Genomic DNA, 24,345 nt, shown 5'->3' with positions numbered 1-24,345 from the left:
CGAGGACTGAACAATTAAAATTAGATTGCTCATCTTTTCGTCTTTAAATTAATTGCTAAACATGTGCTCTTTTTAGTATGGTTTTATCAAACATTAATGGGTAGATTGGCAAGGACAGATTTAATTTTCCCCTTACTAATGACCCTTGTCCCATGGACAAAGAATAATTACTGAGATGGTTTATATTTCTTTGAGGAAGATCTTGACGCTGCGGTAACATCATATGTGATTGATATTCTAGTCCTGATAAAGAAATAGCAAGCTGCAGCAGAAAAACTGGTGGGGGCAGCACAGTGGCAGCCTCACAGCACCAGAGACCCAGGTTCAATCCTGACTATGGGTGTGGTGCTATGGAGCACTTTCTATTTGTGAGACAATGGTACGTACATCTGTTAAAGGGAAAGTAGTGTGTGTGTGTGTGCACGGGTGTGTGTGTGTGTGTGTGTGCGCGTGTGAGCGCGCGCATGCGTGCGTGAGCGTATGTGTGAATAATAACACTGTAAGATTAGGTTTGCCATTTTCTTCTTCCACAGTGCGACACAGAGTAGTGTTTATCAAAGTATAATCAGATCTGATAGAACAACTGTTTAGAATATTGAGTATTCAGAAATGCACACTTTTGCTTCTTGAGGCAAGAGATTTGGGGGTAATGAAGAAAGCAGATAGATCAGAGACCCGTTCTTGAATAGTATGGGTATCAGAGGTTGTGGGGAAACATAGAAAATAGGTGTAAGAGTAGGCTATTTGGCCGTTTGGCCTTTCGAGCTAGCACCGCAACTCAATATGATCATGTCTGATCATCCAAAATCAGTACCATGTTCCTGCTTTCTCCCCAAATCCATTGATTCTGTTAGCCCTAAAAGATATATCTAACTTTCTCTTGAATTCTCATTGACATGAAGGCAGGAGAATGGGGTTAGGAGGGAGAGATAGATCAGCCATGATTAAATGGAGTAGAATTGGAATGTCCAGTCACAATTCTCCTCCTACTAACTGTTCAACTGTTCACTCTTCCCGATACAGACCATGGATCTTTGATGAAGACCACTCATGGCAGGATGTTCAGGTCAACCTACAGCATGTTAATCAAGTTTGAATCTCATTCTAAGGCAAGCCAGTTACTTACCTTGGCATGCTGTGCTACATTGTTTGAACAAGAAATGATTCCCTGGCTTGAGTGATGATAGAGTGGGGTTCTCTTGGCCCATGAAGTCATGGATTGTGTTTGAATAAACCTCTACTGCATCTGGTGGCCCAAAGAAGGTATTAGATTGGTTCTAAATCTACCCCATTTACCATCATACAGTCTGGAGACAATGCTAAGGACCCACTCTCCCAACTGATGTTTCCATTAATGGGAGTCAAGGACGGAGATGAGGAGGAATTTGGAAGGAGATGAGGAGGAATTTCTTTAGTCAGCGTGGGTGGTGAATCTGTGGAATGTTTTGCCACATAAGTCTGCAGAGGCAGTCAATTGATATTTTTAAGGCAGAGATAGATAGATTCTTAATTAGTACAGGTATCAGGGGTTATGGGGATAAGGTAGGAGAATGGGTTTAGGAGGGAGATAGATCAGCCATGACTGAATGTCAGAGTAGACTGACCTAATTCTGCTCCTATCACTTATGACCACCTCCCAATGTTTGCATGTATCCATGTGTTCGTGAGGAGCAGGACCCAGAAGGTCTAGTCTTTATCAAATCCAATACCTAGACTCATGTCAGATGATTATTCAGATTTTATTCTTATCCTAGTTTCTACAGTGTTCCCTTCATCTGGGGTTTGTTTAATCATTTTCAGAATGCAGCGACATTGTTGCGGGCCTTCCTTACATAGCAGAGGGTTTTATAAGAGAGCGGGCTATATTATACTTTGCATGGATGATGTACTTAAAAAAAAAAAAAAAAAAAAAAATTGTCATCAGTGAAGTGTAGGAAAGAACTGTAGATGCTGGTTTAAATCAAAGGCAGACACAAAATCCTGGAGTAACTCAACGGGATTTTAAACGTCACCCATTCCTTCTCTCTAGAGATGCTGCCTGTCCCGCTGAGTCATCAGTGAAGTGGCTTGTTTACAAGTTTCTATACAATTTTTAAAAGGCAACTGTAGTACGGCTTATCTAGCATTATTTCACAGCTACTTTATTTTGTTGACATTCACCGATATATAATTGAGATTTAAAGCAAAGTTTTGAAGCTGAAGGCCACCAAAAAATTAGATGCTATGGATTATTAACACCAATGGGTACTAGGAGGATCAAAGTACAAGATAGAAACAACCAGTCCATTTATCTGTTTGACTCATAATCAATGTGAGCAATCTTATTCAATAAAAAGAGATATTAGTTATGAAATAAGTTTTTAGAAGTTTTAGAAGTTGGCAAAGGGAAAATCAAAATAGAAGGATCACAGACAGCAATGTCTTTTAGAGATTCTACATGCGTTGTAATGTCCCACCTTGAGAGTCATCCGCTGATCCCGTAGTCCAGTGAGAATAGAGGACCCGCTCCCCAGGAGATCATCCATTCCTTTGTGTGCATTGTGTAAAGAAGTGTTAAACTGCAAGCTCTCGTCTATTGCTATTGATGTGTCAGCATCCTGCACAAAAAATGGGAGGTCCTTATTACCCGTTCAAATTCTTCTCAGTATCAATGTTACATTTTTACTACTAGGAACTTTTGAAACATTTACTTACTGGGAAATATTGCTTACAGGTTATTACAACTTCAGTTAGGATTATCACTTAATTTTTTTTTTTTTAATAAACAGGACTGGTGCAGAAATAAATGAATGAAAGAACAAAAATTAAGTGCCTGGATTAAAACATTAACTATCTTCAATCATCTGGACCCATGTGATTGTGCTATTTCTAGTAACCCCATTCATTCCCAAACCCATTGAACTTATAATATTTCTTATTTTGCTTCGTATGCTCATTGTGAAAGGAAGTTTGTCTCCATCTCTGCAATCACAAGAACTCGAGCACCTTGGTACAATACTATCGTGGTTAGGTTAGTGAGCTAGCAATCAGACCTCTGGACCATGGATTAAAAATCCCACCATCAGCAATTGGGAAAACTACATTTAATAATTAAATAAAGCTGGAATTTGGGAGGGGAAAAAAAGCTGGCTACTGTAACCATGAAGTTACTAGATTATCTGGTTCACTAATCTGGTTCAGGGAAGGAAGTTTGCCATCCTTATCCAATGTGACCTCATAATACAGGTGGGAGTCTAAAAGTTTTCTTATTTGGGGGCTAAATGGGTATAAATAATCTATGTTCGCCCTGCCAGTGACACCCATATTTCATTAGAGTGAATTAAATATCGAGGGTAATGTATATATATTTACACTACAAGTGCATGTGTGATGTTTAAAGCTTAATTTACACCACAATTACAACATTGGAGTGAACCAGATTTAACCTCAGCCAATACATTTTAGCATTTTTTATTGTATTGTATTCAATTTATTGTCATTATCTCATATTAGCATAAAGTAAAAACAATTTTCGCTAATTTAGATTTGGTGATCCAGTGATTTGGATCTTATTAAAATAAGTCAAAATAGTTCAACTAGATATGGCAGCCAGTTTGTAGTCCCAAAATGTTGAGTTCCCATACTGCGGTGTTGGGTCTCACTCAAGGCAGTAAGGAGGATATTAAACCTGGTCACACATTTAGTGTGAGAAGAGAAAAGGTTAAATATTCCAGTTTGCTGTGGGAAGTTTACATATTTTGGCATTGCCAAGGAAAAGACCAGGCCCATTCCTGCTACCCGACACCACCATCGAGCCTCACGTGAAAAATGCTTACTCAAGCAACACGAGGCCCAAGGAATAATAGGGAGTGAATTGGTGGGGAGATATGTTGAAATCCTCTCAAATGTGAAAACCAAACTGCTGAGAGAACAAGATTGAATCTTTTTGGTATTTAAAAGAAAAGAAAACCAAGATTTTATAAGGCTGGTCTTTTTCAACAATGAAGAGATATTTCAAAAGATGTACAGGGTCAGAAAAATAAACCTAACAATATTTTCTGATTTACTTGGGTGATCTTAAAAATAAAAAGATAAAAGAGAGTATTTTCCTCACACATGCACAACAATTAGTTCAACCATATAATACGGACGAACACAAGCCAAATGGACTCTTTAGATTCACTGAGATGGGAGATCATCCAGGTAGTTATTCTGGAAAAATAAGATCACAGTCTGAAGCTGTGACTGCAATAACTCTTGCCTTCTTCACCAAACTAATTAGATGATTTTGGCTCATGACTGGTAACTTCATGTGCAACTCAGTACGTTATCCAATGCTCCAAGTTAACCGTATAGTTTTGTTTTAGTTGATCAGCAAAGCTCCAGAAATTATAATCTTTCTCAAGAGGTTTGCATGTAAAAAGCTTTTCACTGTACCTCGGTACACGTGACAATAAAATACATTCAAAAAGGGTGAGCAGCCAAACTATATTACACAATTATTTTACCACCAGGATTACAAAGTACATTCAAATGTGGAGAATAAAGACATAAAGTGTTATCAAAGGTATAGCACTGATTTTCATTGCCCAATTTTGTCTTTCTTACATTTTTTTAATTTTGTCACTTGATAGTTTGTGAAATAAATACCAGGATGTATAGATAACTATAGTTTTGTGACATGCACAGATAATGCTCATAATTCACAGCAAATGTCCTCTTCCTATCATAGAGAGAATAACTAAATAATTACATTTCCCAAGTTTAGTTTTCAGTAAAATATATAAGCAAAGAAACTCTGACGTTAAATGGGCAATAATATAGCTCCAACTGAAAAATGATTGATGGCCCTGTGACTTTTACAGTGGAGCAGCACTGTCTGTACTCCTCACTGTTTGGCTTGAGTTTAATAGCTGGAAAAAAAAAATCAAATACTAATGGGTCATGCATTCAAGGTAGCAAGGACTGTCAAGATAACCATGTTTGACAATTGGATGAGGTTGGGAAAGGCAGGGGAGAAACATCAGTGAAAGTAAAAAACACACCAAGTGGAAAGAAAACATTCCAGATGTGTATTTCCTATGATCCTAAGCATCCATGTCCACAATGATCTCACTGTAGTATAGAATTTTCCCTACAGCTACTCTTCTAATCTCTTCCCACAAATCAAGCCTATAACCATAATTTTCCCATCTGGATAGACTTTTTATCTATTTCATCCTGTTCTAAACACATGAACACCTGCACCCTTTTAGAAAGTAACTAGAGGTCTTCAATAACAAACAGCAGATTTCACAGCAAGGGTGAGATGATGGTCAGCCAAACCAAGTACAACAATATGGTAAAGGCCCTTTGTAGAGAATATTTACCAAGCACTTTTGACTCCGATTAGTCTATGCACAGCTTCTACAAATTAAAGGTTAAAGAGTCATAGAGACATCATAGAGCCATGGAAACAGGCCCCTTAGCCCACTGACTACACACCGACCACCAGCCACACATTTGTATACATTAATCCTATCATTCTATTAATGAATCCCAAGTGCTGTACTAATCATTCTCTCAACATGCCCTGTTGCCATACATTCCCTATACCCATATCATTGGGTGTACATTGTTTCTATTCTGCCAAATGCATTACTTCATCTACCTCAATATTAAATTTCATCGTCCATGTATCTGATCATTTATGCACCTCTTCCTGCAGTTTACACTATGCCCATTTAGTGTTTATAGTTCAAGCTTTGGGTGATCCGCAGACAAGGACATTCTACTTGTATCCATATCTAAGCACTGATCCCCTAGGAAAGACCCCACTTGTTATCCTGTTCTCAGAAATAAAAAACATTTATCACTTTTCTGCTTTCTAGCCTCGAGGCAATTTTCATCCTATGATGCTTAATTTTTCTATACCTCTATTTTGCTAACCAACTTTATTTTTATGTTTGAGACTGCCTTCTGAAAATGTGCTGATAACATCCACTGCATTCTCTTCACCAACCTATTCTTGACCTTCTCAAAAAACTCATAGGTTACTCATGCAGGATATGCCTCTAATAAATTGGCGTTATCAACTAAAACTCTCCCAGTTCCAATTGTTTCCCCATATTTCTTGTTTTAATATTTCCACACCAAAGCAGAAAATGCTGGAATCGTCACGATGTCAAAACCTGTCAAAAGAAATATAGTTAACATTGAAGGTCTGAGACAGAACAGGGAAAGAGTGAAAGCAAGTTGGTTTTCAGTATCAAAGAAGGAGAAAGGGGAAATAACTCTAATGGAGCAAAACCAAAGGAGTTAATATAGCAATTACAAAATCAGATTATGCTGCCTTGTCTGTGCAATGGTTTGTTAACAGCAAGGCTGTGAAGGCCAGATTATATTAATTGAATAAGAAAAAATAAGCCAAAATGATGACAGGCAGAAATTTCAACTCCGATACAGATAGAAACAGCAAGTTACCTAAAGTTGGAGAATTCAATATTGAATCTGGAAGACTGCAACGTGCACAGACAGAAGATGAGGTGGTGTTCCTCAAGCTTGCATCGGGCATCACCATAACACTGCAGGAGGGCATAGGCACAAGATCAGAGCGGGGTGGAGAATTAAAGTGCCAGGCAACCAGAAGCAAGACACTCCTGTTGGACTAAATTCAGCTGCTCAATTACACCTGATCACCCAATGCATGTTTTTTTTTCTATTGCAAAGACCACATTGTGAACACTAAATGCAGTACACTAGATTGCCAGAAGTAGAAGTGAATCACTGTTTTACCTGGAAGGACTGCAAGAGTCCCAGGGCAGTGGGAAAAGAGGTGATAGGAGGATGGTTCATATGAAAGATGATGCAAAGTAGCAAATAGAAGATCAGGCCAGGGAATCACAATCCATTCAAAGTTCTGGAAGAGGAGGGGACGGGAATGTGCACATAGTAGTGAAATCTCGCAAAGGATGATCCATTGAACATGGAGGTTGGCATGGTAGAAAATGAGGACCAAGAAAACTTTGCTTCTTGCTCTGCACCAAAGGAGGGGTTGAGAGCAGAGGTGCAGAGAAAGACGAGACGCAGTCATGGGTTCTGTCCACTATAGTAGAGCGAAGTGTTCAAGAGGAGGAAGACATTTTAGAGGCACAAGCAAAGGTGAATTCCTGAATCAAGCAGCAATCCATACAAATATCTTCATAATACAAGATACCATAAAGGGATTATTTTAACACGACTCGCTTATCTTCCTCACAACCTAATGGAGAAAATATGTGATTAATTAGGTACTCTAATTTTATAAAACTGATAACTTTCTATCTGAAGGCAAGCACTCAGCTCATAAACATCTTTTGACAGAAAACTTGCTGCAGGTTGTAAGTTTACTCTATGCATTCCTCCCATTGATTTCAGGGCATACAAATGTTTACACCTGCGGTTACTTTCCAAAATAAAAAGGCAGAATCACTCACTAGATGAATGGGGAGTTTTATTTTCTTGCATGTAAGTTTCCCTTCTTCTTGTGTTTACCCACTATCCGCTCCAGTGCAGGGGATGATCACCAGAGATAATCATGCCACCACAGATGTGGCAAACCAAGCTGGATGTACCTCCTTCCTTTTCGGGCAACATCAGAAGGCCTCACCAACTCTAACATATAAAGGCCTTACAGAGGTGCAAATCTACACCATCCCACACGGAAAACATTGTAATTCGAATGTAGGGTACCACCTAATTTTCCTATTATGAATAGTAGCAACCACTTTCACCAACATAGGATAAAGCAGCATTAATTAATCCTTACATTAGTTGTGAACGTGCGTTGCAACAATTCCTCGCGCTCTCGATCCAGTTGTTCATGTGAATAGCGGTAGTGCTGGAAATTTTTCAAAGCCGTTTGTAAGTGCTGGCAGTCATATTTCAGTTGATCCACTCGGCTAGAAGAGAGAAGGGAAGCACTGAATGCCATTTAAAACCCAAAGTTAACAGATATTGTGAAAACATCAGTGCAAAAGTTATTGTGGAGGGCACATTGATCAGGGAGATTTCAGACAACACTTTGGACTCAGCAAAAACACAAGATGGTTGGAAGCTGCACACATACAAAATGGTGTAATCCAGCATCCAATTACATATGTTATGCAGTTGTGACTGCATTGTGTAGGTAAAATCGACTGTTTCACCATTATTACAACTAACATTCAAAATAACCCTGTTTTCCAGACAAATAAAATTGATTTATTTTGGTCCAATTTTGACATAATTTTTGAAACTAAATTATGCACTAGAAACTCAAACAACTCCACAAATTCACCAACTTATTCGGCTTTTTTAGGACTAGGATTTTTTTGTTGGAAATATTCAAAATTATTCTGAATAAGTAAGAATATAAAATAACTTTCGCACTTACAGCTTGGCATTCTGCCGTCTGTTTGGTGGCTCTTTGCTTGTCAATATTTCTAGTCGCTCCAAACTGCTAAATATTTGATCTATTCTGGCTTGGATTTCGTTTTCCACCACTGTAGAAGCATCAGAATTGTCAGTTTATTAAAACAATGAAAGAAATAATGGGATATTTATACAAGCTCCTCAATTAATATTATAGGTAAGCACCATGTCAACCCAGCTGTATACCTGCAATGCAAAATAGTGCATACATCCTATGATAGTAGCTGATCACTGGTAATATTCAGGTTAGGTTATGGATACGTTAAATTTGAGCATAAAACCGAAGATTGATGTTCCTAATCAAGTGTTGAAAGAGATCCTGTATTCAGAGGTGCAGTCTTTTGATAAGACTTAACAATATCATATGCTTCAGGTGGACACAAAGGACTTTACGCCACTATCTTCAAAAATAGGGACGTTATTGCCCATCATTATTTATTCCTCTGCCAATTCCTCTATAATTTATCCGGTCATTACAAATAAGTTTGAACAAATGAGCTTACTTTGTACATATTGACTGCTATATTTCTAACTGAAAAATGAACTACACTTAAAGAAAAATACTTCAGTGGCTGTAAAGGTCCAAGAGAAACCTTAAAGTCATGAAAATGATCCCTACAGGAAAAAAGCCTCCTAATCACTAGGTCCATTTAATTTCAATGTTGTAGATTTTTTTTTAAAACCAATGATGTGGGCACAATTAGGCATCTGGTAGAAATCTGAGTTACTAATTCACAATTTGATAAAGGAAAATCATGTCACACCAATCTGGTTTGATGATCTGAACAGATGATGAAGGAGGAAAACAAATGAATCTCCATGGATTATCGGGAGACACTTGACAAAGTCCCTCTTAAAAGGCTGTTAAAGAATAATGAGGCACATGGAATTAAAACAATTGCAGGGATGAGAAATTGGCTCATGAGCAATAACAGAGAGAAGACGTAAGCAGGACAGTGGACAGTGGGGATGCCCAAGGACAATGAGAAGACCACTTTGATACTTTGAGGAAGAAATTGGTGAAGCAAATAAAATCTAGAATACAAAAACATGTTATGTTGAAGAGGTATAAAAGATTGACGAGGCCAAAGTTGGAGTGCTGTACTCAATTTTGCTCACCACACTATGTATTTGAATGTTCTGGAGAGTATATGGGAAATAATTCTTCCAAGGATAAGAGGTTTCAGCTACAAATTTACAGTGGAGAAACTGGCATTTTACTCTGAGCACAAGTATGAAAGGAGAAAAAAATGCTGGAAACACTCAGAAGCAGGTCAGGCAACATCTGTTGAAAGATAAGCAGAGTTAACATTTCAGGTTGATGACCCTTTGTCCATTTCCAGCATTTGCAATATTCTGCTTCCAAATGGAAATTTCACACTGGTGCAGTCAGTGATGTTTATTCCAGTCCAGCTGGAATATCAGGCTATGCAGACTCATCTTAATCTAGATCAAAACATGTATCCTGCCAAGAAGAAAGAATCATCATCCTCAATATTCCATTACCTTCCTTTGTAAGATTTTCTTTTAAGTCTATATAGTGAAATAAGACTGAGGTACACGAATTTCAGTTACAAAAGTTTTTTCATCAGAGCCCGGAAACCCAAGGATAATATCAGTTCAGTCCCACTTCTTCTACAAGTTACAATAAGCAAAGATGGGGAGGCCTGAAAGTACTGACGTCGCATAAGTGGGAAAAGAATGGGCTAAGGTCTTCATCAGAACTAGAAATGCGAGCAAGCAAACATGTCAGGTTGCAGTGAGAGTGAGGGGTGGGCAGAACAGAATGAATACCTGTGATAATCAGTCTGCTTAAAGACTGACTGAAGAAGATATTCAGCAAACTGGACAATTGATATGTATATGGTTCTCCAATGTTGAGGAGACAACCAAATGCAACACACTAAATTGGAAGAAGTGCAAGCGAGTAGTTGCTTCACCTAAAAGAGATGTTTGGGTCCCTGATGGTGGGAAGAGAAAATGGGCAGGTTTGCATCTACTGTGGATCTGGACCATGTGAAAGTGAGAGCTGGGTGCAAATTGGCAGCAAAAGTAATGACCTTTTCAAATGTTGTACGAGTCCAGGAAGCAACACCAATATGGTTACCAATGCATCAGAAGAGTTGAGCGAGTGGGCCTGAATAATACTGGAACAAGGGCCGTCCGTGAATCCAATAAAGTGATCGGACCTAACGACCTCCACCACCAAGCCGGGCTGCTGACGTCGCTTCCAGGCTAGGCTACCGACCTTTGCCACCAGGCTGGGCTGCTGACGCCTCCCTGGCTGCCGCGAAGGCAGATCTACTACCGCCACCGTCAGCCCTCACAGCTTCCTTGGCCGCTTCTAGGTCATGCCTGCTGCTGCCGACCCTTGCCTGCACTCTGCGCGCAGGCTACGACCAATGACCCCGCCACCCACACTTCTCCCCGGCTGCCACCAAGCCAGGATCATCAACTCACCTGGATTCCGGGCCCAGTTCTAGACTGAGAGTCTGAAGAGGAATCTCACCCCAAAACGTCACCTATCCCTATTCTCCAGGGATGCTGCATGACCCATTCAGTTACCCAACACTTTGTGTCCTTTTGTGTATTAACCAGCACCTGCCTTTGCTGTTTCTACAACTGATACAATGGTTATCTCTTACTTGGCTGCAGCAGACAATCAGCAATAAAGGACACCATCCCCCCCCCACCCCCCCACCCACCCCCATATGGTCTACTATAACAAGGGTACAGAGTCCACACCTTCATTCTGCTCATTACGAACTTGATATCAGAATGCTGCTGTACTCGCCCTAACTCGCTGTACATTTTACTCATCATCCCCAATTATGTTAAATCTTAATTTGATTCGAAATGATCCAATTTAGACCCCCTGCTGCACAATTAGCAAGCTCCACAATTTCCTGTGTTCCTCCAATTTGGCCTCCCAATCAATGCTGAACGTAATTGCCCCCCCCCCCAAAATCCCAAGCACAGATTTTGTTTGCTAAATGTTTGCACCTCTTTTCCTTCCTTAAAGGCATTTAAACTCTGCCACACATCTAGCCAAATACCTCCTTGTGGCTCTTTATCAAACAAGATTTGACTACGCTCCTGTGAGGCGCCTCGGAAAATTTCAGTACATTAAAGGCGCTATTCAAATACAAGTTATTGTTGTTGGATGTGTCACCTCGTAAAATGCAACGTAATAAGGAACCCCACCAGGAGGAAAACATTATCATTATTTCTTTTGGCAAAGGTTTATGCCCACACCACTCCCCATCCCCTGACTTGGCACCAGGCAGACTCTGTTTACATCTCTTAATTACGAATACTCACAGTGAACAGACTGTGCGTCCGCCTTCTCCAGCCGCCCCATGTGGGTTTGCACCTCATGGATCTGCCTGTTGAGGAGACGCAAAGGAAATGGGTGGATTAGCATCTATCTACAAACATCTGGGCAAGGCCAGTGAAAGGAAAGACTTATTTTTTGCACTGTGTTGTACAAGGACTCCCTATCAGCCCTGGGAAAAAAACATGACAAAAGCCAAAGGAGTGGTTCAGTTTTCACAGCACAATTGGTGAGAAAGATAGTTGGAGACGGGATACGTGCACTGCAAAATAAAGAAATGGACTGAAACAGTGACGAATCTCTAATTCTTCCTGAATAAATTATACCCATACAGATCTTAGCCTCTGTGAAAACAGACATTAATGGGGAAAGTGAGAAGGTCCGTCAAATGGGGCCAGCGGCAGTTACAAGAAAAGAAAGATGCAGTCAGTAACTTGCAATACAAAAACCCATGTGGTAGTAATCAAATCAAATACTAATCAGATACTACGATGTTTAAGAGGTATTTAGACATGCACTTATATAGGCAAGGCACACAACCCAATGTGGGCAAATGGACTAGTATTGATGGGTAAGTTGGTGTGGACATAGTAAGCCGAAGAGCTCTGTATGTCTGCGACAAGCTCAGTTTTTTCCAAGTGTCGCAACATTTTTTTTGTCGCCGCTAGATTTTGAAATGTTCAAAATCTTTTGGCGACACTGATATGACGCCGGCAGTCGCAGAAAAAAAATCAAGTGGGACAGGCCCTTTAACCAATGCAACTTGACTCTCCATCTGTACCTGCGCCAGGTTTCTAACACCAGTTCTATGGGCAGATGTGCTTGTAAGAATTCCTTCCATCCTTGCTCAATGCCCATACTTTTTTATTATACTTCTTGGCATAATTAACAATTTTGAAGAATGAAAGCAATTAAAAAACGGAATTAAATCTCTCAAAACAGATACTGCTGCAAAAAAAATGCCTTCTTTCATAATTAAACTACAAGGAAACATGTTGCCTCAAGGACAAGCAAGGAATTAGATTTGATCTACATCAGCTCAGAGGACTACTCTTGGAGAAAATGGATTTAAAGCAATTTAGTAAAATTGTTCCAGTGTTTTGGGAATAAAATATGCGTACTTTTGAATGCCAAAACTGCCGGATTAAATTTCTTTTTTCACAGCCAATGCACTTTCATGCAGGTTTTTATTAAAACATCTTAAGCTGCTGAAGGTGATAGTGCTGAATGGGAACATTGGAAGAGTACCAAAGATTGTTATGACAAGGCTGCAAATACTACGGCAAAAACACCATTGTAACTATTATGGAGGTGTACAAAATATTGGAATTATGACAGTAATTTTAGTTTAGGAATACAGCGTGGGAGCAGGCCCTTTTGCCCACACCGTCCAACATTCACCCATACACTGGTTCTATGATATCGCAGTTTCACATCCTACACACTGGGGACAATTTTACAGAAGCCAATTAATCTACAAATCTGCACAATTTGGAATGTGGAAGGAAACTGGAGCACCCAGAAAACCCATGTAATCACAGGGAGAACGCGCATTCTCCGCACTGACAGCACCTGTTATTATGACCAAACCCGGGTCTCTGGCATAGGAAGGCAACTCTACCGCTGCGCCACTGTGCCGCCCTAGTGGAAACATTCCGATCCCTCTTCCTGCTTTCTCCCCAAATCTCGAGATCTCTTTGGTCATGAGTACTATATCCAATGCCTTCTTGAATAGAGTTAATGAAGTAACCAAACTGTCGTGTCGAATCCACAGGTTCTCCACTCTTTCATCTTAGTCCTAAAATCGCCCATCTTGCATCCTGAGAGAGCGGTGCCTCGTTCTGGACTTCATACCATTAGGAACATCCTTCTGCCCGGTCCAGCCAGGATTATATGTTTCAATTCAAAGACATTCCCTCTTATTCTTCTAAACCCAAGCAAATAAAAGCCCATTCATCCTAATCACTCTTTATACCCCAATCAAACCAAAAAGTTGCAATATTAGTCCAAGGATCCCCTTGCATCATTATATATTTGTTTCCAAAAACAGAAACATGTACAATTTTTTTTAAGAGATAAGTTATATATATAGTTGTGCGCCAATGAAAAAGTTAAAGATTTGATACAAAATGCCTTTTTAATCAAATTTGAGATCCAATGATATCTCAATTAGTTAACCTGAAGAGAGGTTTTGCCAAACAGATCAAGTTGACCACAAGCTCCACTTATGATTTATAACATTATTTGATCTCAGCAATGGGTGAGATGGGTTGTGTGCATGGGTACTGTAAAATAAATTCAGTGTATTTTGCATTCTCCATCCACAGTTGCCTGCTGGATATCTATGAAGATCTGACCATGCTCAATCTTGATGTTACCCATTGTCAAATAAATGTACACCTGCTGCAGAGTACTATAATGCATAATACAGTACAGATGGCAGCATAGCTCGTAAAGCTGCTAATGCGCAGCTCCAGTGACCCGAGTCTAATCCTGATCTCAGGTCTTCCTTGTGTGGGGTGCGACGCTCTTCTTATGGGTTCCAAGTGCTCAGGTTTCTTCCTAAGATGTACGAGTTGGTGGGTTACTCGACAAATGTAGATTACCCTTAATGAAGCAGCAGGAGAATTGTGGGGAGATGGACCTGTAGGAGAAAATAAGTTACAGGGAAATAAGTGGGGGAATGGGCTGCCGGGATTACTTTGATAGACATCAGAGGTCCTGCAGTTAACGTGCCCCATTCTATGCCATACGGAAATATGGGCAAGGTGGGGAAATGGTAAATTAAGTCCAAGTAAGACCTTCATGAAGGGAAAAAATGAAAAGAATAAATAAAAAGGAATCACACGACCCAGGACTGACAGGTCAGTTAACCTTCTTTAACTGTTCCTCACATAACCATGCATTTCCTCCAGCTGTTGACATACATCTTTCCTGTTAATGGACACCATTTGGAATTTCTAGGTTTTCCTACATGGAAACAGGTGGGAAAGCTGACCATCAGAGATCGCAGAGGAAACGCAGTGCTGCCAAATTATTAACTGCGTCACAACCAATTTGTAGTTTTAAAGATAGGACATTATAAACAAATCAACTCAAAACACCCAGAATGAGGCTTAAAGTTCTTTCCCAATTTTAATCTGTGATTTGGTGGCCTGAACTTGCCACTCCTTTTACACTTCCGGGTTCTTACTTTTCAATTACAAAGTTCCTGCTGTTTTAAAAGAAAGAGCAAACCACAACTTAAATTACTGAATAGGAAGAAACTGCAGATGCTGGTTTATATCGAAGATAGACACAAAATGCTGGAGTAACTCAGCGGGACTGGCAGCATCTCTGGATAGAAGGAATGGGCGATGTTTCAGGTTCTGAAGAAGAGTCTCGACCCGAAATGTCACCCGGTCCTCCCATCCAGAGATGCTACCTGTCCCGCTGAGTTACTCCAGCATTTTGCGTCTACCTAATTTACTGAGTTACATTGGAGAATCACACAGATGAGGAGTTGATTCAGTCCAGCATCCAGATGTCTGCACTATCAGAGCTATCTAATTAATTCCATTCTCCTCATCCACAGTTACCCTATTTCTCCAAACCAGTCATATAGAAGAAATAGGAGTAGGCAGCCCATTCACGTGCCTGGTCTGCCAATGGATAAGATCTTGTACTTCAACGCCACTTTCCTGCTCTAACTCCCATATTCCTTGAATCCCTCAATATAAAAAAATCTGAGAATTACGAGTAAAACTGCTTTAGACATATAATTCTACATTGCAACTCAGTATGTACATTTTTTTAACCTTGTCTCCTCCCCGATTCTTTTGCCAACCACCTTAAATCCATGCTCTCTGGTTCACGACCATCCAGCTACTGGAAACAACTACTTCTGATGTGGAATGATTACTTCCTCAGAAAAACAAAATACAATTACTACGTAAATCACCCAACTCTAAACAGAATCAATCTTTTTGAAAACCCTTTTGCTCCAAAAGTGCAAGATCCAAATTATGCCCAATGAAATATAATCATCAGTGCCATGTAATAAGTAGGAGTTGAATTAATAACTTACGCTAATCACTAGTGACTAGTCATTGCAGCGATTTGGGTAAAAGTATTCAATGAAGAAAGAATGCCCACTTTTAGAACTTTTGTTTCATTTTATCAGCTGATAATTTCCTTATTGCTGTACAATAATTCTTATTGTTTGGTAGACCTTCAAGATTGAGAATTAATTACTTTGGCTCCAGTTCTATTGGTTCTGACTTGGTTGATAAAATCGACATAGGGCTCCAGAAGCATTTCTATTGGTTACCGTTAATCTGTGGTAGACAAAAAAGCTGGAGAAACTCAGCACGTGAGGCAGCATCTATGGAGCGAAGGAATAGGTAACTTTTCGTGTCGGGACCCTTCTTCAGACTGATGCGGGACCCTTCTTCAGACTGATGCGGGGGGGGGGGGGGGGGGGGGGGGGGGGGGGGGGGGGGAGAGGGGGGGGGGGGAAGGGGGGGGGGGTAATTGACAAATAGGGGGGGGGAACTTAAATCAACTTAATAGGTATCTGAGGGGTAACTTTTTCACACAAACGGTGGTAGATGTATGGAACGAACTGCCAGTAGTTGAGGCAGGGGCTATCCCAATGTTTTAGAAAGTAAGACAGGTACGTGGATACGACAGGTTTGGAGGGATATGGGCCAAACACGGGCAGGTGGGATTAGTGAACCTGGGACATGTTGGCCAGTATGGGCAAGTTGGGCCAAAGACCCTGTGTCCTGTATGACAAGCAGAAGTTGGACATTCAGATCCTCATGATCGCTCTACCTTAAAATAAAATAGTTTGTTAGCCCCATTTTCCTACACAAATCCCATGTCTTGACTCTTTAACATCTAAAATTCTATTGACCTCCATCTCAAATGCAATCAGCAACCGAGCAGTACTTTCTAAGATTCACTACACTCTGGGTGAAGAAATGTCATCTCATCTCAACCATGAATGACTATCCTTTTAGAAACTAGCTTAGTGGTAGCCTGAGAAAACAATCTCTATATATACACCTTGTGCAGCACTTTTAGGCTTTTTCATGTTTTGATCTCAATTATTTTATGTCAAATATGTCTACCTATTTTCTCTCACATGCCCATCAAAACTATCCTAATTCTCCTAGCTGGCGGTAATATACAGTGATCTGCCCACTGTGACAAATTTGGGATATGGAAGGAAACCAATGTATGTGGGTTAAATTAATGTTGTCACAGAGAGAACATGCAAACTCCACATGGACAGAGCCAGCATTCAGAACCAACCCCAGGGACAGCAGCACTACCTACAGCTCCATTCTGCTGTCCTTTTTAACAACACAGTATAAGTTACCTGCAACAGTTCAAAAACTAATTTAAAGACTCGCAATAATAAAGTACAGAGCGTGTTTGACTGCATTAATTGAAAGGTACAACATGGAATTAAGCCCTTTGGCCCACCGACTCCAATCTGACCCTCCATCACCCATTCATACCAAAGATAGATACAAAAAGATGGAGTGACTCAACGGGTCAGGCAGCATCTCTGGAGAAAAGGAATAGGTGACGTTTTGGGTCGAGACCGTTCTGCAGATGATCTCGTCTGAAGAAGGGTCACGACCCGAAATGTCACTTATTCCTTTTCTCCAGAGATGCTGCCTGGCCCGCTGAATTACGCCAGCTTTTTATATCTATCTTTGGTTTAAAGCAGCATCCTTCATACCTATTCATACTAGTTATATGTTAAACTTACTTTTGCATCCACTCAGGAGATGGGCAATTTACAGAGGCCAATTAACCAACAAATCAGCACGTCTTTGGGATGTGAAAGGAAACTGGAGCACCCAGAGGAAACCCACATAATCACAGGAAGAACATGTAAACTCCATACAGACTTAACCTGAGGTCAGGATCAAACCAGATCTCTGGCACTGAGAGGCAGCAACTTTACCATCTACACTACTGTGCCACCATAAAAAGATTAACTTTTATAAAAATTTGAATAGAAAGAACACAACAATCTCACATATTGAGGGTGCCTTTGCGAGCAAACACTGGCCAAACAAGTTGGTACAGGTAGTAACCCAAGAGACACAATTTGTACTCTCACTCACTTAACCTTTGGGAACATGTTTAAATTTAAATGGGAGAGAGAAAATGGGGAATTACAGACCAGTTAGTCTAACATCGGTAGTGGGGAAACTGCTAGAGTCAGTTATTAAAGATGGGATAGCAGCACATTTGGAAAGTGGTGAAATCATTGGACAAAATCAGCATGGATTTACGAAAGGTAAATCATGTCTGACGAATCTTATAGAATTTTTCGAGGATGTAACTAGTAGCGTGGATAGGGGAGAACCAGTGGATGTGGTGTATCTGGACTTCCAGAAGGCTTTCGACAAGGTCCCACATAAGAGATTAGTATACAAACTTAAAGCACAAGGCATTGGGGGTTCAGTATTGATGTGGATAGAGAACTGGCTGGCAAACAGGAAGCAAAGAGTAGGAGTAAACGGGTCCTTTTCACAATGGCAGGCAGTGACTAGTGGGGTACCGCAAGGCTCAGTGCTGGGACCCCAGCTATTTACAATATATATTAATGATCTGGATGAGGGAATTGAAGGCAATATCTCCAAGTTTGCGGATGACACTAAGCTGGGGGGCAGTGTTAGGTGTGAGGAGGATGCTAGGAGACTGCAAGGTGACTTGGATAGGCTGGGTGAGTGGGCAAATGTTTGGCAGATGCAGTATAATGTGGATAAATGTGAGGTTATCCATTTTGGTGGCAAAAAACAGGAAAGCAGACTATTTCTAAATGGTGGCCGATTGGGAAAGGGGGAGATGCAGCGAGACCTGGGTGTCATGGTACACCAGTCATTGAAGGTAGGCATGCAGGTGCAGCAGGCAGTAAAGAAAGCGAATGGTATGTTAGTTTTCATTGCAAAAGGATTTGAGTATAGGAGCAGGGAGGTTCTACTGCAGTTGTACAGGGTCTTGGTGAGATCACATCTGGAGTATTGCGTACAGTTTTGGTCTCCAAATCTGAGGAAGGACATTATTGCCATAGAGGGCGTGCAGAGACGGTTCACCAGACTGATTCCTGGGATGACAGGACTGTCTTATGAAGAAAGACTGGATAGACTTGGTTTATACTCTCTAGAATTTAGGAGATTGAGAGGGGATCTTATAGAAACTTACAAAATTCTTAACGGGTTGGACCGGCTAGATGCAGGAAGATTGTTCCCGATGTTAGGGAAGTCCAGGACAAGGGGTCACAGCTTAAGGATAAGGGGGAAATCCTTTAAAACCGAGATGAGAAGAACTTTTTTCACACAGAGGGTGGTGAATCTCTGGAACTCTCTGCCACAGAGGGTAGTTGAGGCCAGTTCATTGGCTATATTTAAGAGGGAGTTAGATGTGGCCCTTGTGGCTAAGGGGATCAGGGGGTATGGAGAGAAGGCAGGTACGGGATACTGAGTTGGATGATCAGCCATGATCATATTGAATGGCGGTGCAGGCTCGAAGGGCCGAATGGCCTACTCCTGCACCTAATTTCTATGTTTCTATGTATCCCGTAACAAAATATTGCAGAGCCCAAAAATGTACTTTTGCAAAGCCTTTGACAAAGCACCACATGGTGGGCCAGTCCCAAAGATCTGATCACAAGAGACCCAGGGTGAGCTAATTGTATCCAATAGGATACAAAATTGCCTTAGTGGTAGTAGTCAGGAGGTGGTACTGGGTGCCTGTCACCTGTGGCCTGCTGCAGGGAACAGTGCTGGTCCCACTGCCACCTATATTAATGATCTGGATGGCAAAGTTAACAGGATTAGTAAATTTGAAGATGACACCAAAATTGAGGTATAATGGCTAGTGACGATGGTTATCTAATATACGATAGGATCTAAATCAGCTGGTGATGTTGGTCCAAGAATTTAACTTGGTCAAATGAAACTTGCTTCACACAGGTAAACATAACCAGGGCAGGACTTATACAGTAGATGTAATGGACCTGGAAATTATTGTAGTACAGAGAGACCAAGGAGTACAGGTACATAACACCTTGATGTGGAGAGTGGTGAAGAAAGTATTTGGCACACTTGCCTTCATCACTCAGGGCACAGAGTCTAGGAGTTGGAATGTCACATTAATTGCAACTGTATAAGTTGTGCTGAGACTGCACTTGCAATACTCTGCACAATTTTGTTCGGCAGCTGCAGGAAGGACACCATTAAGCTGGAAAGGGTGCAGAAAATAGTCACAAGGATGTTACTGGGACTTGAGGGCTTGAATTGTAAGAAAAGGATTGATAGGTTGCAACATTTTCTTTCTGAAAGGTAGGAGGCTGAGGGGTGACCCGATACAATATAACTTTATATATCTCAGGTGGGAAATTGATCTGCCAACAGTCGTAAAAACACAAAATGCATGAAACATTAAATTAAAGTGATGAATGGGATGTGCAAAGATTGGGGGGGGGGGGGGGGGAAGGAGACTCAGTCTACCCCATGACAGAAGGTGGGGAAGATTTGGACAGTTTGCTAGCCATAGGGAAGAAGGATCTCCTGTGGTGTTCTGTCCTGCATTTTGTTGGAACCAGTCTGTTGCTGAAGGTACTCCTCTGGTTGATCCGCCTCGCCCACTGAGTTTCTCCAGCATTTTTGTCTACCTCAGGTTGATCAGTGTGTCATGGAGGGGATGAGCTGTATTGTCCAGGATGCTCAGCAGTTTGAGGCGCATCCTCCCCTCACAGACCACCTCCCATGTATCCAACTCCGCTCCCAAATGCTGGAGAAACTCAGCGGGTGAGGCAGCATCTATGGAGCGAAGGAATAGGGGACGTTTTGGGTCGTGACCCTTCTTCAGAAGAACTGAAGACCCTTCGTCTGAAGAAGGGTCTCGACCTGAAACGTCACCTATTCCTTCGCTCCATAGATGCTGCCTCACCCGCTGAATTTCTCCACCAGGTAAGCACCTTTGTCACCTTGGACCAGTTGAATCAAAGAGCCTGTTTTCATACTGTATAACACAATGCCCCAATATCATTGAATCTGGAGAATGGAGTCATTCTGCGCATCAGTTCTGTGCTAACAAGATTTCAAATTGGTCACATACCTACAGCCTTGCAAGTATTGTTTAATTCACAGTGCAACCAGTTTACGTGCTCCCATCTGTGGCAGGGCTGAGAGGACTTTCCAACCAGGAGAGTACCGGGACTTGTGGGCTTGAGAGATAGGGAGAGGCTGAGATTGGGAAGTGTTTACATCGATATGAACCAAGTGGGCCCAGCCCAGAACTGAGCCGGCATGGACCAGATGGGCCGAGTGGCCTGTTTCCGTGTTATATAACTCTGTGAAGCCCGGGCAGGTCCTGGACAGCAGGCCCAGGTAGACACCGCCGGGCCCGGGGAGTGAATGCTGTCCGCCCGCCGAGCACCGGGCAGCAAACTTGGGGAGAGAGCGCCGGGCCCCGGGGTCGAGATCGCCGAGCTCCGGAGAGTGAATGGACGGACTACGGAAAATGCAGCCCGTCCAGCCGTCCCCGGGCAGCACACCCACACCACACACCCCTCCCCTCCCCTGGCAGCGGCCGCCACTTACTTGTTGGTCTGGTGATAGAGCGTCTCCATGGCGAGCGGAGGCCGCGGCTCCGGCCCGGGACTAGGCCTCACCCTGCAACACGTCAGCACCCGCCGCAAACAACCCGCGCACTTTACACCTTTCTAATTCTAACTGCGCCCGTTTGATTTGAGTTTTGAATTCTCGCTAACTATTCCGCTTGGGCGCCCCTTCCCCGGAGTTGTAACGGCGGGGAGACGAGCCGTATTCTACCAGCGACTTCAACGGCTGCCTCACAGTCTATCACCTGCTGCCGCCTCCCCCCCTCCCCACCGAGAGGCTCCTCAAGTGCCAACGTGGAGCCTGTTACATCAGTCAGGTCAAGAGTGGTTTATTGTCATATGTCCCAGATAGGACAATATAATTATTACTTGCAGCAGCACAACAGAATATGTAAAGTGTAGGAAGGAACTGCAATGCTAATTTACATCGAAGATAGACACAAAATGTTGGAATAACTCAGAGGGACAGGCAACATCTCTGGAGAGAAGGAATTGAGACCTTTCAGGAATTGAGACCCTTCTTCAGTCTGAGAGTCAGGGGAGAGGGAATCTGGAGGTATGTGGATGGGCAAAGTGTGAAAACCACAGATCAAAGCAGACAATCCCACACACACTAGGGACAATTTACAATTAAACAAAGCCAATTAACCTACAAACTTGTATGTCTGCGAGAGGAAACCGGAGATCCCGGAGAAAAACCCACGCAGATCACAGGGAGAACGTACAAACTCCATACAGACAGCTCCCGTGGTCAGGATCGAACCTGGTGCTGTAAGGCTGTAATTCTATTCACGGTAACCATGCCGCTCATGTAGAATGGATCGCTGTTAACTTATGGTGACAACGAAGCATACAATCAGCAAAATTAGATGATCAATCAGGACAGTGAAGCTAATCAGAGAGAAAGCAAGGCTTACTTAAAGTTTGAGTAATCCAATTCATACCACTGTGTTGTAAGCTACACGAACGGAATATGAGGTGTTGTTCCGTCAATTTACATTGGGCCTCATTGAGCAACAATGGACAGAAAGGTGCTGGAGCTTGAAAATAAAACAATAACATGTTGCATAAGGGTCAAGAATCGCATAAGGGACAATGATCGTATAAGGGACAAGGACCGTATAAGAGACAAGGATCACGCACCTTCTGTAGCCCCCGCAGTCTCACACGGTCCCATGATCTCATGTTCTGAAGCCAACATCAGAACATCTTTCAAGAGAATCCATGCAAAACATTGGGCCCAGGCAGCCTGGAGTATGTGTTCCTATTATAGACACAAAATCTGCCTCAATGACCACGGTCCTGTAGCACTTACATTCCTCGTAATGAAGTGTTGGCACAGATTATATCCATCCTCCCTCAAAAATGACCATCTTAAATTTGCCTCTCGCCGCAACGGGTCAACAGCAGATGTCATCTCACTGGCTCTCTATTCTGCTCTTGACCACTTGGACACCAGGAACACATATGCCAGGCTGCTGTCACCGACTAAAGCTCAACATTCAACGCAATCATCCCCTCCAAACTCATCACCAAGATCCAACACCTGGGTCACTGTACCTGCTTTTGCAACTGGATACTTGTATTCCTCATCAGCAGACCTCAATCAGTGTGGAATAATAACGTTGCCTCCTCACTGACTGATTAACACAGGTGTACCTTAAAGCAGTGAGCCAAGCCCGCGGCTTTACTCTCTTTATGCCCATGTTTGTGTGGCTAAGAACAGCTCAAATGCCATCTGCAAATGTGCCGTTGACACCACTGTTGTTGGCCGAATCACAGGTCGTGATGAGTCAGCGTACAAGAGAGAGTGGAACTTCTAGTCGAGTGGTGCCGCAACAACTATCTCTTACTCAATGTCAACAAAAATGGAGGAACTGATTGTTGCATGCGGCAGAAGGGTCCTGGCGAGCAGCAGAGATTCCCCGACAGCGGGCCTGACCCACCTGCTGTGGAACCAGGTAGAGTGAAGCCACGAAGTCCAGCCACTGCTTGTCCCGAAGACTAGGGAACTAGAGAGGAAGTGGAGGGAGTCATCCCCTACGACGTGTACGTGGCACTGAGTAGGACTAATGCACGTAAGGCTGCTGGCCCTGACGGCATCCCCGGGCGCGTCCTCAGGGCCTGTGCTGCGCAGCTGACAGACGTCTGGACTGACATCTTCAACCTGTCACTTGCCCAAGCAGTTGTCCCCACGTGCCTTAAAACCACCTCCATCGTGCCGGTGCCAAAACACTCCACTGCGGCAAGCCTCAACGACTTCCGCCCAGTTGCACTTACTCCCATCATCACCAAGTGCTTCGAGAGGCTGGTCCTGGCACACCTCAAAGGCTGCCTACCCCCCACATTGGATCCCTATCAGTTTGCCTACCACAAGAACAGGAGTACGGAGGATGCCATCTCAACGGCACTTCACTCCGCCCTCTCCCACCTCGACAACAGAGACACTTACGTAAGAATGCTGTTCATCGATTACAGCTCAGCATTCAACACCATTATACCCTCTAAACTGATCACCAAACTCGGTAACCTGGGCATCGACCCCTCCCTCTGCAACTGGATACTGGACTTTCTAACCAACAGACCCCAGTCTGTTAGGTTAGACAAGCACACCTCTTCAACCCTCACCCTGAACACCGGTGTTCCACAGGGCTGTGTGCTGAGCCCCCTCCTCTACTCCCTCTTCACCTACGACTGCACACCTGTACATGGTACTAACACCATCATCAAGTATTGCAGATGATACAACGGTGATTGGCCTCATCAGCAACAACGATGAGTCGGCCTATAGGGAGGAGGTCCAGCTCCTAGCAGCATGGTGCACTGACAACAACCTGGCCCTTAACTCCAAGAAGACCAAGGAGCTCATTGTAGACTTCAGGAAGTCTCGGCACGCACACCCCCATCAACGGGACGGAGGTGGAACATGTTTCCAGCTTCAGGTTCCTGGGGGTCAACATCTCCGATGACC

General features: G+C 42.5%; 1 protein-coding gene across 2 annotated transcripts in view; it reads right to left on the bottom strand.

Moving 5' to 3' along the window:
- The window catches only part of gosr2 (golgi SNAP receptor complex member 2), a 47,465-nt gene extending 25,797 nt beyond the window's left edge, over positions 1 to 21,668 (bottom strand). Inside the window, exons 1-5 of one of the 2 annotated variants that reach the window (XM_055657033.1) lie at positions 21,355 to 21,661; positions 11,731 to 11,795; positions 8,372 to 8,480; positions 7,766 to 7,898; positions 2,457 to 2,597 (exon numbers count right to left, since the gene is read on the bottom strand). In XM_055657033.1, the coding sequence (XP_055513008.1) occupies positions 2,457 to 2,597; positions 7,766 to 7,898; positions 8,372 to 8,480; positions 11,731 to 11,795; positions 21,355 to 21,383 (477 nt within the window). In that variant the 5' untranslated portion in view covers positions 21,384 to 21,661. Of the gene's footprint in view, positions 1 to 2,456; positions 2,598 to 7,765; positions 7,899 to 8,371; positions 8,481 to 11,730; positions 11,796 to 21,354 lie in introns of both variants that reach the window. The other variant, XM_055657034.1, reaches the window with a different exon arrangement.
- Positions 21,669 to 24,345: the final 2,677 nt, after the last annotated feature.

Source organism: Leucoraja erinacea, chromosome 27 (assembly GCF_028641065.1).
Source record: "Leucoraja erinacea ecotype New England chromosome 27, Leri_hhj_1, whole genome shotgun sequence".
Lineage (NCBI taxonomy): Eukaryota > Metazoa > Chordata > Chondrichthyes > Rajiformes > Rajidae > Leucoraja > Leucoraja erinaceus.
The sequence above is the reverse complement of the archived record's forward strand: the minus strand, read 5'-3'. Positions and strand labels throughout refer to the sequence as shown.